General features: G+C 45.6%; 1 protein-coding gene across 5 annotated transcripts in view; it reads left to right on the top strand.

The window, feature by feature from the left end:
* The window catches only part of MGAT5 (alpha-1,6-mannosylglycoprotein 6-beta-N-acetylglucosaminyltransferase), a 336,584-nt gene that overhangs the window by 239,640 nt on the left and 81,916 nt on the right, over positions 1-15,028 (top strand). For all 5 annotated transcript variants that reach the window (XM_023259272.2, XM_045033706.1, XM_045033707.1 and 2 more), the window contains one exon: positions 6,946-7,079. In XM_023259272.2, coding sequence (XP_023115040.1) covers positions 6,946-7,079 — 134 coding nt within the window. The remainder of the gene's footprint in view (positions 1-6,945; positions 7,080-15,028) is intronic.

Consider the following 15,028-nt stretch of genomic DNA (forward strand, 5'->3'; position numbering starts at 1 on the left):
AGCCTAGACTCCACAATTAACAGTTTTCTTTACTTGTTCTGTGACCTATCAATCCATATGTCTCCCTTCTCTCTATTCATCAGTCCGCATTTTTTTTTTTTTTTGATGCGTAAAAGAAAATCCATAGGTGTTCAGCATATCATTAACTAGACTTCAATACTGGTCACCAAACCAATTGTTTTTCTTTTTTTATCTGTAACATTGCATTATTTTACTCTTTGTGTCCCCAAATGAATGTAAGCTCAGTAAAGGGAGCTTCATTTATGCTGGTTTTATTCACTGGTCTATGCTCAATTCTGCCTAAGTTGTTTTCTGGCTCATAGTGAGTACTCAACAAATGTGCTGCTGATGAATGAGTTGATAGTACTTAGAAACCTGTGATGTTAAAATTTTACAACTCGGCATCACTCATTTGTTTCCCTTCTTCCCACCTTCAACTTTGTGACCTAGATTCAAAGATAGGTTAGTTTATCAATTAAAAAAATATTTATTGAACGCCTGTCAGTAGGCATGAACTAGGTTCTGGAATAGAGTGATAAGCCGCCTTGGCAAATGGTTAATTTCACGAAGAACAGGCTTTAGTTGTGGAACTTTTGTGCAAAGAGCCTGGTGCTGGGAATAGTTTAGGCATGACCTCTGATGCTTGTTAATGTAGATCAACCTACAAGAGTCTGTCACACCAGTTAATTAAGCATTCCCCGTTGACTTAGTCGTGTGTGCTAAAGATATTTGCTCAATTCCTACTATGCTCTTGGAGTCGGCATAAGACATGGTTCAGCCTCAAAGAGCATGCAATCTGTCATGGGAGATATTAACATGTGAACGGGGCTGTAAGTCTTCCTGGACTAAGAGGAGGGCTACTTACCTCAGTGTCAGGAAGTTAGGGAATCCCTCAACTAGGAGGTGGAGGGAGCTGAGCCTTCAAGGGAGGAGGAGGTGAAAGATACACCAGACATGTGCCAGCACAAGACAAGATGGAGAACATGCATTGCAAACCCCGAGTAGGTCATCAGAGAGCAGAAGTATCAGAGGGTGACCTGAAATGAAGCTGGGATGACAGGTAGACTGGCCCGTGCTTCATCCGGAAGGCAGTGAAGATTTTTAGCCAGAAACTGCCACAGTTACTTGATTGTTGCAAAGAATACTGTGTTATCACAGATGATGTATTGGAACAGGGAGCAGGGAAGGAGGAAAGGCAAGGCTGACGGTACAGAGACCACTCAGAAATCCACTGCAAAAGTTAGAAGAGCGAGGGACGCCTGAGTGGCTCGGTCAGTTGAGTGTCCAACTCTTGATTTCAGCTCAGGTCATGGTCCCGGGGTTGTGGGATCGAGCCCTGCATTGGGCTCCATGCTGAGCGCAGAGCCTGTTTAAAATTCCTCTCTCCCTCTCTCCTGCTGTGCCCCCTCTGTCCTGCTTGCTTGTGTGTGCTCTCTCTCTCTAAAAAGAAATAAAGAGCTACAAGAGTGTGATCATCTACAATACTAGTTGATTTCGAGTTGGAAACATCTTGTAGGATCCTAACATCTTGTAGATCCTAAACATCTTGTAGGATGTATTAGTCTGGATTTCTGTCTTGTCAACTTGGTCACAAGGGTTCGTTGGCTCTTGTCCCTGGGAATTGTTGAAACCAGCTTTAGGTTGAGCTGGATTTGGGCTTGGAGGATATCTTTATTTTCTCCCTCTCTTGGCTTTGCCTTTCTCTGGATTCGCTGGCTTCATTCTCCCATGGGCACACAGATAACATCTGCAGCTCTAGACTTCCACGGTGTCTGCTTGGTGATTGAAGTAGCTGACTTGTCTTGGAGCAGCTGTGATACGTGGGACTTGGATCACACACCTATCTTTCAAAATGAGCCATAGTCACATAGTGTCTTCTGTATTATGTGTCTATCCTTGGAGGCATGGGGCATGGAGACAGCCAAGGGGTCAGGACTGGCGGCACTCCAACCACCTAAATAAAACAGAATTGCGTGACTTGGGGTGAGTGTGGTTCTATAAAGCGATCTGGCAGACCAGAACCATGGGGCATCCCAGCTGATGGAAAGAGTTCATGCCCTGAAATACTATACTAATTTAACAATGAGTGATGAGCTGTGGGTATTAACCCACAAAGATGCCTATGGTGCATTTGTAAGTGAGTAAGAGTAGGTATAGTAAGATCCAGTTTTGATTTTAGGATTAAAAAAGTCATAAGTATAGGGGAAAAATCCACCAATGGTAGTTATTTCTAGGTGGTAAGGTGATGGATGGTATCTTTTTTTCTTACATCTTTTTCTATGGTTTACAGTAGAAAGTTTTACACAGAGGCTGTGTCTCTGTTATAATCAGGAAAACCTAAATAGTCATTTCAATGAGGCCAAAACAAAACAAAAACAAAAAAACTTCCCTATTACAGAAGTCCTGACAAGAATCAAGGTCAGAACTAAGAGTGGTGCAGAGGAAGAAGAGGGTTGAGATTTTCGAGCAGGTGAACATCATCAGGACTTGGTAAGGGCTGAGGGAGGAGACCAGGGTGGGTCTGTAGTTTCTGCCCTTGGCTACCTGCTGGTGTGGGAGTCCCCAATGCAGAAGCACCAGCTGTGGTTAAAGGCCAGCACAGCAACTTTTAAAACGAATATTTGCACATTTTAGTGCAAGTGCTTAGGACTTAGTGGTGGAAAGACAGACTTCAGAGATGTAGGCACTGAAAGAAGGGTCGATTTGACTGAATGCAATTTTTTTAAGCTTATTTATTTGCGAGAGAGTGTGCTCACACACACACATAAGTGGGCTAAGGGCAGAGAGAGAGAGAATCCCAAACAGATTCCCCAAACAGATTCAGCACCAAGCCCAATGTGGGGCTCAGACTAACAAACCAGGAGATCATGACTTGAGCTGAAATCAAGAGTTGGGTGCTTTAACCGACTGAGCCCCTGACCAAATAAAATTCTTGAATTAAATTTGAAATGAGGATGTTATTTATTATTGCTTGGTAGGAATAAATGCCTCATTTATTAAGTAGTTGGCAAACTGTGAGGGCAGAGACTCCTTGGTGTTGTCGTCTCTCAACACCTCGCATTTAACCGGTTTTTTACAGAGTGCTCTAAAATGGTTGTTGTTGAATGAATTATCAAGCTAACCTCCCCATAGTTCTTAGAAAAAATCATCGCTGTGATCTGCTTAGGAAGCCCATCAGGCTGATTTGTAATCATTTGTAAATAGGTGCTTCCAAAGTACTTAAAATAATGCTTTTCTTAAAAAAAGAAAATACTTGTTCTGAGTTATTTTAAGGCCACTGTTAATGTTTAGCAAATCCCCTTCTGTTTGTCACATGTAAAAAATCAGCTTGGTCCCACAAATATGTAGCATAAGTCACTCAAGAAACTGGGGTAATCTTAGACACATTTTTTCCCCTTGGGTCTTTTCGTGTGTACTTTGGTCTACCTTGTAGCATTATTTTCCTCAGAAGCGTGTTTACCACTGTAGACAGAGCCCAGAAAATAAAATATTTGGAACACGAGGCTGTATGTTAAAATGTTTTAAGGAGCTTGAGCTCTGAGACCAGCTGGTGTGGCTCTGAATCCCAATGTGTAATTTCCTCGCGTGCAGACTTGGGTAGTTGAAGTATCTCCCCCCATTTTCTCATGTGTACAAACAAGTTAAAAGATTGTCATGAAGATGAAATGAAACAGTCACTGTAAAGCACTTAGCACAGGACACCGCACATAGACAGTACTCAAATCTTAGCCATTTAAAACAAAGTCACATTTGTTCACCACCTGGGATGAGTAATTTCCAAAAGTGCAGGATTTCCTGTATCCCACTTATGACGAAAAGTTTTTTTAACATTTATTTATTTGTGTGTGTGAGAGAGAGAGGGTGTGAGAGAGATAGAGTGTGAGGAGGGGAGGGGCGGAGAGAGAGGGAGACACAGAATCTGAAGCAGGCTCCAGGCTCTGAGCTGACAGCACAGAGCCCAATGCGGGGCTCGAACCCACGAACCAGATCATGACCTGAGCTGAAGTCAGATGCTCAACCAACTGAGCCACCCCGGTGCCCCTATGATGAAATTTTTAAAATTTACCTTGACATGTATATACTTTCTCTTTGAAACCCTCCCACCACAAGCTAAATTCTCTATTCCCATCTTCAGGCAGAGCAAAAGACAAAGCTTGGGATGAAGTTGGATCTCCACAGAAAGGTCATTTTGGAGAGCTTCAGTCTCTCTTGATGACTTTTGACTTATTATTAACTGATTTTAGGAATATGTGTGTTGAGACCATGGCCCTCAGGGACGATGTCACCAGGCAGGTACCCAGCTGCTGGCCAGCTCCTTGGAAGGGAGCCACATCAGGGCCTGTGGCTACTTCTGAATCACCGGCTGGGCAGGTTGCAGCTGCATGACCCCGCCTGGCCCCCTTGCCCGGCGTCCTGTGGCAGGTTCGGCGTTCCCTGGGAAGATTCATGGGAGGTCTGACCAGCGCCAGTGAAATGTGGCCGTGCCATTGATAGGTGCAGCCTTGAGTCTTCTCCACGGTCCTTACCAGCGCTTACAGGCTGCCCATCCCCAGCTAACACCTCCAGACCAGAGAGAGGAGTCAAAATAAAGTGTTGGCGTGAAAACTCAGAGAAGAGCATGTGTCTGTAATTGTTCATACAATGTCAAAATTGATTTAGTACCAAATGACAGTTGTAAAGCAGTTGTAAAGAGCCCACCGTTTCTCACCAGTTTTTTATTTTTATTTAATTTTTTTTTAAACGTTTTTTATTTATTTTTGGGACAGAGAGAGACAGAGCATGAACGGGGGAGGGGCAGAGAGAGAGGGAGACACAGAATCGGAAACAGGCTCCAGGCTCCGAGCCATCAGCCCAGAGCCTGACGTGGGGCTCGAACTCACGGACCGTGAGATCGTGACCTGGCTGAAGTCGGACGCTTAACCGACTGCGCCACTTAGGCGCCCCTCACAAGTTTTTTAAATAGGTTGTTCGCTCTCTCACCCTCACTGTTTAAGCCAGAAGCTATGGGAATTTTTGACGCAAAAATACATACATGTATGAGTTATTCTTTTCTTTTTTGGGCTTTGATGATTTTATTTTTGACTCTACGTTAGTATGTTATATTTTTTTCACCTTTTAAGTTGTTTCAGATGATAGATTCAAAATTCACCCTTTTAATGAAGTGCCCATATAGGGACTGGATAACTGAATTTCAGAGAAGATTACGTAAAGCATGGAGGTTTAGTCACCGTATACATTTTCTGAAGGTAAAAAACACAGACTCAAAGTTTAGACCGTTTTTATTTCAGAATTTTGACAGCTAGAAGTTTCACAAAGAGATGTTTTAAGCTGCATTACTGACCTTTTGAATGTGCTGCGCTCTCTTCCCCTCCCTCATCCTCCTTCAAAGCCCCTCACCAGCAGCTCCTCAAAGAGAAAGAAGAGGCAACCATTGCCCCTTGTTGACAGTAGAATTTATTCACTCATTTACTTTCCAGCCAACTGCAGCCGTTGCCGTTGCCTCTGGGCACTTGTTCAAGAACACAGAAATGAAATAACAGATTGGCCAGACCGAACACAACTCCCCAGTCACAACCCTATTATCTCCTCATTCTGTCACCCCCATTAGGCAGAAGCCTGGGAGACTAGATGGTGATAACACAGTATTTACGCAGCTCGTTCATGTCCACAGTTCACGGCTTTCAGCTGGCGTTCCCTCATTCGTCTGTGTGCGGGGCAGAGGAGAGTGAGGCCTGGGGCTTTAGGTTCCTAGGTCTTTGCACAGGCCTCCCCCTGCCCATTGTAAAGGGTTTCTGTGCAGGTCCCCTGCCTGGGAAAGAGCTCCTGCAGCCTGGGGAAACCGGAGTAAGACAAGGGGGCCAACCTGCTCCGTGTGCTTACCACCTCCCTGGGGAAGGAGTGTGATCAAAGCCATACGTACCCCGCATTGTGTGGATTTGTCTGAATATTAAGTGTCTCTCCATTTAGGGTATTTATAGCCGCTCTATTCAGGTCAGAATCAAGCAGAGCAGTTGCTTTATTTAATGTTATGGGGCCTCTTGCAGGGTCATTTACTGAAAAACACATTTCTCTGGGCAGAATGTGTAGCAGAGGAGGGTCTCTGATTCGACTACAGAGAATTGTTTTCTGATTTTTGCCTTCCAGTGAAATTCCTCTTAAAATGATAGGCACAAGAGACCAGTGTTGGAGGGAGGTGTGGGGTTGCTTCCCCACTGGATCAAGTGTTGAACTAGAGAAGTTTGAGAACTCATGTGCAAAGTGATCCAGAGGAAGATGCCTTGCTCTTCCAAGATAGTCTGTCTTGTAGACGAGACACTGCTCCTTGTGGTGGTTGGCTTCTCAGGGTGGCTTACATCCCAGTGAGTTTCACCTTTCTTTCTGTCTTCATTCCCTCCATCTGTTCAGTGTAGTTCCATAAGGACATCTCCCGTTAGTGAGTAATTCTTAGGGGAGGCGTTGATTGGTTTGGCCCCCAGCTCCCTTTTTACCCAGCTGGCATGAGATCACATGGCATGGGGCTGCCAACAGCGGCCTCACCCCTATGAGAACCCTTGATTCAACCCTGCTCTGGCCATTTGTTGGTAAAGCCAGGAAGGCAACGTTTCTGTCGGGAGATAGCGGGCCTTGTGCTAAGGAAATAGGAAGGAGGAGAGCACACAGCAGAATGCTTTTCAGACAGATGTATTTTATAGGCGGGGGTGGCGGGAGAAAAAGGCAGGATTTGGTTCAGGTTAATCCATCCTGGAGAGAATTCTTATGTGAAGGTTCTGCTAGGAATATGTGGGAGTAGGTAATCCCCTGCCTCCCCCTTCCCAGGTTAAGAAATAGAACAGGGTAAAATGAAAACATCTAATTATGTGCAAGGTGGTTTATCTCAAATTTGTGATCGTTGCTTCTTCTTGCTGATTAAATCCTAACTGCCGTGTCCTTTCCTTTCCACATCAGCTCATACCCCAGACAACAGCTTTCTGGGATTTGTGGTTGAGCAGCATCTAAACTCCAGTGATATCCACCACATTAACGAAATCAAAAGGCAGAACCAGTCCCTTGTGTATGGCAAAGTGGATAGCTTCTGGAAGGTGAGTCAGTCTGTGTGTGTGTGTCTCTCTCTCTGCCTCTGAAAAGAAGCTTGTTGGGTAATTTAATTTAACTTTGATCCAGGGAGTAATCAAGCCAAGTGCCCAGGGCTTAATGGGATCTGCTTAGAAGTGAACAAGACTATGCAAGGATTTGGCGGTTCAGCATGTGGGTATCTAATAAAGCCTGTATCTGCTCGTTTGCACAGTGGCTGCACAGAAAACCCCTCCACTCTTTGTTGGAAGTGACATGTTACAGCTTCTTTCACATCCTGTACTTGCTTCTGAAAGCGAGGGCCCTTCAAGGGCTGGATATCTTTCTGGAGCAAGGCATTGCACGGAGAGCTCCCGTACCAGGTGACTCTGCCTGTGCCTTTTGGGACATGGTGTGTGAAGCTAGAGCAGTGCTCTCTGCCTGGGGGAGCACAGTGGTCTTCTTATGCCTTCTTAGCTGTGGGCAGCACCAACTACCCAGGAAGGGAAAACGCCTGCCAGGGCTGACTACAGGCACTTTCCTCTGAGGGATCTCGGGCGAGGCCACATCCTTGGCTATAGCCTGAGCCAGGTTTTCCAAAATCACTGGACTTGGGGACCTCCTGGATGATTTCCAGAGTCCATCTGGGAGAGGTACAATAGGAGAGGAGCTGGACGAGAGTGTGATCTGTTGACATGACTTCCAAACCTTTTTATATGCAAAGTCTGCCTGTGTATGCCACTGCCATAATTTTGATTGAGGACATGTTTGTATAGGACACAACAGTCTCCAGAACTTCAAAACATGACTCTTCCTAAACATAAAAGCTATCACTTTCCAGAATGATCAGGGACTGTGGTCTCTTGTTGTGTCTCTTGTATTGAGGAAGTTGGAAATCTGACCACTGAGTGAGCACAAGTGGTGTATGGGGTAAAGAACTCCCTGCTGTTGATTTTCTGACCCCGTGTTCAGAAAAGGAAAAGCCTTGCTGTCCTCTCTTCAGTTCTGTGATGCTAATGATACCAAAGGGACAGTTAAATCAGCCTATTTCCAGGGAAACTGATTTAATTCCAGGTAACTGTCTTTGCTATAAACAACTAGAATTCTCCCTTAGTTTAGTACTGTGATCCTCATCGGGGGACACTTTCACCCCCAAGGGACACTTGGCAGTGTCTGGAGACCATTTTGGTTGCCATGACTGAGGGAGGTGCCATTGGCTTCTAGGAGGTAGAGGTCAGGGATGCTGCTGACAGGACACAGGACAGCCCCACAACAGAATTACCCGGCACAAAATATCAGCAGTGCTGAGGCTAAGAAACCTGAGCTGGTAAATAAGATTTATTTCTTACATCCATTATTTCTCATTTTCTCCTCTTGAGTAAAATAAAATCATGCAAGACTAAATGGTTATTTAAGACGTTCCCATGCACTTAGACATCTTTGCTTCCTTTGCATCAAAACCTGCCCTGTGTCAGCAGTTTTCAGCTGACTTTCAGCCAAAGAAGTTAAAAAGGACACTTTGGGTGTTGTCATTCTCAGCTCAGTTGTGAAGTGAGTGAATCATGGCACTGGGTTTAGGAAGACATGGGCTCTTTAAAAAAAAAGCGTCACTCCTTTCCTCCACACCTGCTCAAAGGAAATAGTTTGCATGTCTATGTGAACTTGACCTTGCAATTATATCACTTCTGTTTTGGAACCCAGTGCAGCTTCCTTTTAGGTGCCTCTGGCAGTTTTTCAGTTTCCCTAGAAAAACAAAATAATACATTGGTTCTGAAAGCTTTTTGATCACCTTTTTTGGGATAAAGGAATATTTGACTCTGAAAGAATGATTTTGTTGATGCCAGTCAGAATCCCAGAAGTGTTAGCTGTGTTGGCCCAAGGGATTTGTGGCATGATTTGGAAATCCTTCTGAAACTCCACAAATGATCCAACCTTCCTCTTACTATGAGTCATCCAAGTATTAAAAATGGGTGAGTGGCAGTGTGTCTAAATTAGTCTTCGAATACCTCAAATCTGGGGTGTTAACTTCACTTTTATAGATTATTGCCCAATACTCTTTCTTTTTAATGTTTATGTATTTTGAAGGGGGGCGAGGAGGGAGGGAGGCGGGTGGGTGGGTGGGAGCGGGGAGGGGTGGAGAGAGAATCCCAAGCAGGTCTATGCTGTCAGTGCAGAACCTGTCACAGGACTTGATCTCATGAACTATGAGATTATGACCTGAGCCGAAATCAAGAATCAGATGCTCAACCATCGAAGGTCACCGAGGCACCCCTATTGCCCAGTATTCTTGGATGAGAAAAGGCCCAAAAGATGAAAAATGTGGTGAGGTTTTTACATCAATTCAGGACATCTTAAACTTTTGAACACAATACAGTGTGTGAGAATTGTTACTTTTAACAAGACATCCCCATCCTCATAGTGGCTAGTGAGTGTGCACAGAAAACAGACGTACCTTAAGTGTGATGTTAGTGCATCCACATTTCCAGGGTTGCATTCATCACTGCCTTTAGTCCGCAGGAAGTATTATATGTATTATATATTGATTTTCCTAATCCATGCCCAGTCTCTCCCCCCCCAGTCTCCTTTGTTTCTAATCTCTTTGGGAAGAGGGGTGACCTCTGTCCTGGGAGGCTGAGGATTTTAGGGGGGGCATGTGGGCAGGTACATGTTTGAAGTCGACCATCTCAGGATGTCCTCCTTCTCCCTCAGATTCTAAGACTCGCTGAAATTCTGAATATATCTGCTGTGCCTTCAATTCTGTTGTATGTCCTCCCCTCTTTTGAGGGAATCTGCCTAGCTGCTGGGGCACTTGAGTGGGGGATGCCACCACATGCCCCCTCCGCCCTTGGCTCAATGGCTCAGTGGGTTGTCCTCTGACCCAAGGCAGTCCAGCATACTGGTGTTTGGCAGCCATGATTCTGGCTCAGAAAGCCAAGCTGGACCCAGGAGATTCTTCCCTTGGCATTGGAAAATAGAGGGGACCATGAGCCGCACGGACAGGAATCAAAAGGACATGTCCAGAGTTGTGATCAGGCTGAGGCAGAAGCTTCCCAAGAGTGCAGTAATGAGGAAGTGGGACCGATTTGGAAACAGGATGCTGTTGAGAGAATGATGGAACAGAACCCCAGGGAAGAGAGGTACCACCCTGAGAGAGGTGGGGTGCTCTGGAGGAGCCAGGAAGGAAGAAGAACAGACAGAAACCACCCATGCAATGTGCAGAGAAAGAGAAAGTAGCTGCCAGAGTTCCTCAAAGCTTTTTTTTTTTTTTTTTTTTTTTTTTTTTTTTTGTAGATCATATATCCCTTTATCACGCTCTGTTCCCTTGCAGTATCCTAAGGGGTTTCTGTTCCTTAGAGTCATATGTAGGATAGCTACTAAATATTTGTCGTCCCTGCATTGCAAATGCTTATGAAGAAACATAATTTGTTAAATATAGAGGCTAAGAAGGAGTGGGCTACCTCTTAAGCTCCCCCCAGTTCTGCCTGAAATTGATGGCAGACGGACCTGTGGTCTTATCCTGATGTTACAGTACATAGTAGAGAGGTGGGAGGGGACCTTGCTGCCAGAATGCCAAAGGCACCCACTTAGGAAGCATCACTAAGCAGCCAAGACCCTTAGCACCACATGAGACTGCTAACAGCTTAATCCCAAGTACAGATGTCTGTCTTAGCCCAGGAACCTATGGGTCTGAGTTCTTGATGTCTTCCTCTGGGGCATCCACTGATCAAGCTGATCACTGGCATCCACTAACACGTGCCTAGAAGTCTACCCAGTGTGGTGGCCAGATTCAAGGCCCCTCAACATCCTATTACCAAAGTCATTAGGAAATGAAAAATTGGTTGATTTTGTAAAAATAAGACATTTAAAACATTGTGGAAAGTAATATTAATTGCTATCTTGCTTAGCTGTATTATTTATTTCCATATTTCTTTAAAAATCCTATCCTGAGGGGCGCCTAGGTGGCTTGGTCGGTTGAGCATCCGACTTCAGCTCAGGTCATGATCTCACGGTCCGTGAGTTCGAGCCCCGCTTCGGGCTCTGTGCTGACAGCTCAGAGCTTGGAGCCTGCTTCGGATTCTGTGTCTCCCTCTCTCTCTCTCTGACCCTCCCCCATTCATGCTCTGTCTCTCTCTGTCTCAAAAATAAATAAACGTTAAAAAAAATTAAAAAAAAAAATCCTATCCTGAGGGGCGCCTGGGTGGCTCAGTCGGTTAAGCGTCCGACTTCAGCTCAGGTCATGATCTCATGGTCTGTGAGTTTGAGCCCCGCTTTGGGCTCTGTGCTGACAGCTCAGAGCCTGGAGCCTGCTTCGGATTCTGTGTCTCCCTCTCTCTCTCTCTCTGACCCTCCCCCATTCATCCTCTGTCTCTCTCTGTCTCAAAAATAAATAAACATTAAAAAAAATAAAAAAATAAAAAAAAATAAAAATAGTATCCTGAGCCTAACTGAATCTTGTATTGATGATGCAGGGTCAGCATTTTACATAGTTGTGATCCCACCTTTGTGTTCTCATTACTTACTGATGTATCATTGCTGTGAAAGTAAATGTCTTAAAGGTCTTGCTTTGAGCACCTCACGGGAATAAGCACAGCCTCTGAACAACCAGCCAGGGCAGCTTGTGAGGTAATTAACTGCTTTGAGCCTTAGGGTCCTGGTCTGTGAAATGGGTATGATAACACTACCACATAGAGCAGGGCTTCTGGGATGTACTCTTGCATATGAAATCACCCAGCATCTTGTTAAAATGTGGATTCAGACTCAGAGCTTCAGGGCTGGGGCTGAGACCCCCAGGGGTGTTTCTCACAAGCACCCAGGTGCTGTTGATGAAAATGCATTTCAGATAGCATGGCCTTGGGGGTGTTGGGGATTGTGTGAGGTCCCTGGCCCTGACTAGCTGGCCAACCAGTGAATAAATAATTCCTTTTTCCTCTTTCCTTTAGCTTTCCTACTATATTTGTCAGGCTGCCAGCTGTCACGCTACTTCTCACTACTGTTAGCACCTGATTACAGTGACCTACTCACCCCCCCACCCACCCAACCCACCCAGTCTCATTTCCCACTAGCACATTTGTGGAACCTTCCCCCTTAGAATGGGGTAAACCTGTGGTAGGCTGTGGGCCCTGAGAGGAACTGAGAGGCGTGGTGTCATCTGCTGTCCTGCTTTGTAGCATCTGTGCCTGCTGGGCCGTATTGCATAGTGGTCAAGGACACAGGCTCGAGCCGGATCGCTGGGTTCAAGTTCTGCCTCTTGGATCAGCTGCTTGATCAGGAGCAAGTTCTTAACTTCACTTGGCCTCTTTTCTCAGAGGGATGATAACAGGGTTTCTATAGCGATTAAATGACTTCATATTTGCAAAATGCTTGGAAGAGGGCTTGGCACACAGTCCACACAGTGATATTATGAATAGCACTACTGGGCCAGATAGAAGATATAGAGGGAATTGATGGGAGTATAAGATGGAGAATAGAGCCTGTGAGGAACAGGTAAATACAAGCCTGTCCAAAGATATTCAGATTCCATTTTTTATAAATACTTTCTCATGTTTATTTATTTCTTTTGAGAGAGAGAAAGAGAGAGGGCACAAGCATGGGAGGGGCAGACAGAGAGAGAGAGAGGGAGAATCCGAAGCAGGCTCCATACTGTCAGTGCAGAGCCCAACGTGTGGTGTGATCTCCTGAACTGTGTGGTCACGACCAGAGCTGAATTCAAGATCCAGACACTTAACTGACTGAGCCCCCACTTTCCAGTTTTTTTAAACTATGTCAGTGGTTGGCAACCTCTGGCTCTCTAGCCAAATCTGGGCCTCTACCTATTTCTGTAAATAAAGTCTTACTGGAGCACAGCTACACCTGTTTGTTGTCTATGGCTGCTTTTGCACCCAAATGGCAGAGTGGTATAGCTGTGACAGAGACTCTGTGACCAGCAAAGCCTAAAATACTTATTATCTGACACATTACAGGAAGTTTTCCAACCCTGAAACTACACCATGTCCCATGTAAACCAAGTCTCTCTTGGAGGACACATTTGGCTAACCGTCCTAGGCATGGATCTCATCAGATGTCTTTTTAGCTTATTCCAGGGGCTCTTGATCATGTTCTGTATGATTGAGGCTGATGGGTAAGCAGCACATGGAAAAACAAAGTGTCAATTTACCAAATTCCCTGTTACTCCATGACAAAGCCTCAGTCCCTGAGCCCGGCATTTCTTAACAGGCATTTCACACAGTCTGCTGCTTATTGGATAACTGTCGCCTTGGTGGTGAAAGAGGATCTCAGCTTAGTGCAGGGTTAACATTTCTCTGAGCCCTCCATAGCCATCACTTAAGGAGGTACTCCCCGATTCCTCATGAGATGGTGAGACAGTGGCAACCCTCTTTCACCATCTTGGTTTATAGATGAGGAACTGATTCAAGGAGGAGGAGGGACTTGGCTAAGGTCCTGCAGCACATGATGTGACAAGTCCAGAACCAGGATCAGGGCTCTCTCTGTCTCTCACCTCCCCTCTTGGGCACATGCCTCCTTTGCTTGAGGAGCTGTCCTGTGTCCCTCTTCTGGAAGGTGGTTCCATGTTGAGAGCAGGATTCAGAAGCCAGGAAGCAAGGTCCGCATGAGTGGCTAACATGCACAGCAGGCGTCCTGGGCAGAGGCTGGTGTAACAGGTAAAACACTGCTCCTGGTTGCTCACTACACAAACGGGAAGCCTGCGACGGCCCTGCAGCCAGTTTTGCAAAGAGTAAGTGATAGGCCTTTGTGAGCAATTCAAATTATTACTAGCTCTGGACCCCCAGGGCCTGGCTTACCTGAGCCCTAGCCTGCTCAGCAACAGCCAAATTCATCTAGTCCTCCCTGAATTTGAAGGCCTAAGAGTCCTAAGAAATTGGGCACTAGGCCATCTAGAAATGTGATGCAAGCTTTGCCTTCTCTGTCCCTAACTTCCTAGCTTTCTAACTTTGTTTTCTGTGCAGCAGCAGCTGCCAGAGTGATTATTTTATATATATATATATATATATATATATATATATATATATATATATATATATTTAATGTATATTTTTGAGAGAGAGCAAGTGGGGGAGGGGCAGAGAGAGAGGAAGACACAGAATCCAAAGCAGGCTCCAGGCATTGAGCTGTAAGTGCAGAGCCCGACCCGGGGCTTGAACTCATGACCGTGAGATCATAACCTGAGACAAAGTCAGATGCTTAACCGACTGAGCCACCCAGGCGTTCCAAGAGTGATTGTTTTAAAAATATAAATGGCATTGTATTACTCCTCTTGTCAAAACCCTCCAGTGGCTTCATTTTAAACTTAGAGCACCTTACATTTATGGTGAAATGCCGTCTCCGTCAAATGGTTTAGTGAGGTTCTCTGCAAGCAAGCCGTGTCTGCTCTGCACCCACCATCTCCCTCAGCTCCCCTAGGCTCTGGCTACATGGAGTCCCACACACCACTCCCTTCCCCCCGAGGGGCACAGCTGCCAGCTGGAAGGGCTGGCTGCTGCCGGCTCTGGCTTGCCCCAGCCCTAGCCTCCAGGGGCCACCCTGTCACATGCACCCTCAACCAGATATCATTCCCCCCACCTCTATCACAGCATCCTCTTCCTTCCTTTTAAACAATTTTAATCATTTTGTGATCATGTATTTCTTTTTCTGTCAGCCTCTCCTGGTTAGACTCTAAACTCCTTGAGGGCAGAGCTCACTGATGGTGCTTTACCCAGCACAGTGCCTGGCACATAGTAGGTGCTTACTAACTACTGGATGAATGAATCCATCTCCTCTCAATTTCATCTAATTTATCTGATTTATCTGGGAATCTTCACATACGACTTGGAATGTGTTTCGCTCTGGGCATTGCGCTATGCTCTCTGGTCCCAGGGACACAGGAAGAAGGGATTTGAGGAAACGGAGTGGAGCTACATGGGTGCCGACTCTGCAGCCCCCACAGATGTGTCAGGAGGCTTTCAAAAACCCTGGTGACATG

The sequence above is a fragment of the Felis catus genome, chromosome C1, assembly GCF_018350175.1.
Source record: "Felis catus isolate Fca126 chromosome C1, F.catus_Fca126_mat1.0, whole genome shotgun sequence".
Classification (NCBI taxonomy): Eukaryota; Metazoa; Chordata; class Mammalia; order Carnivora; family Felidae; genus Felis; species Felis catus.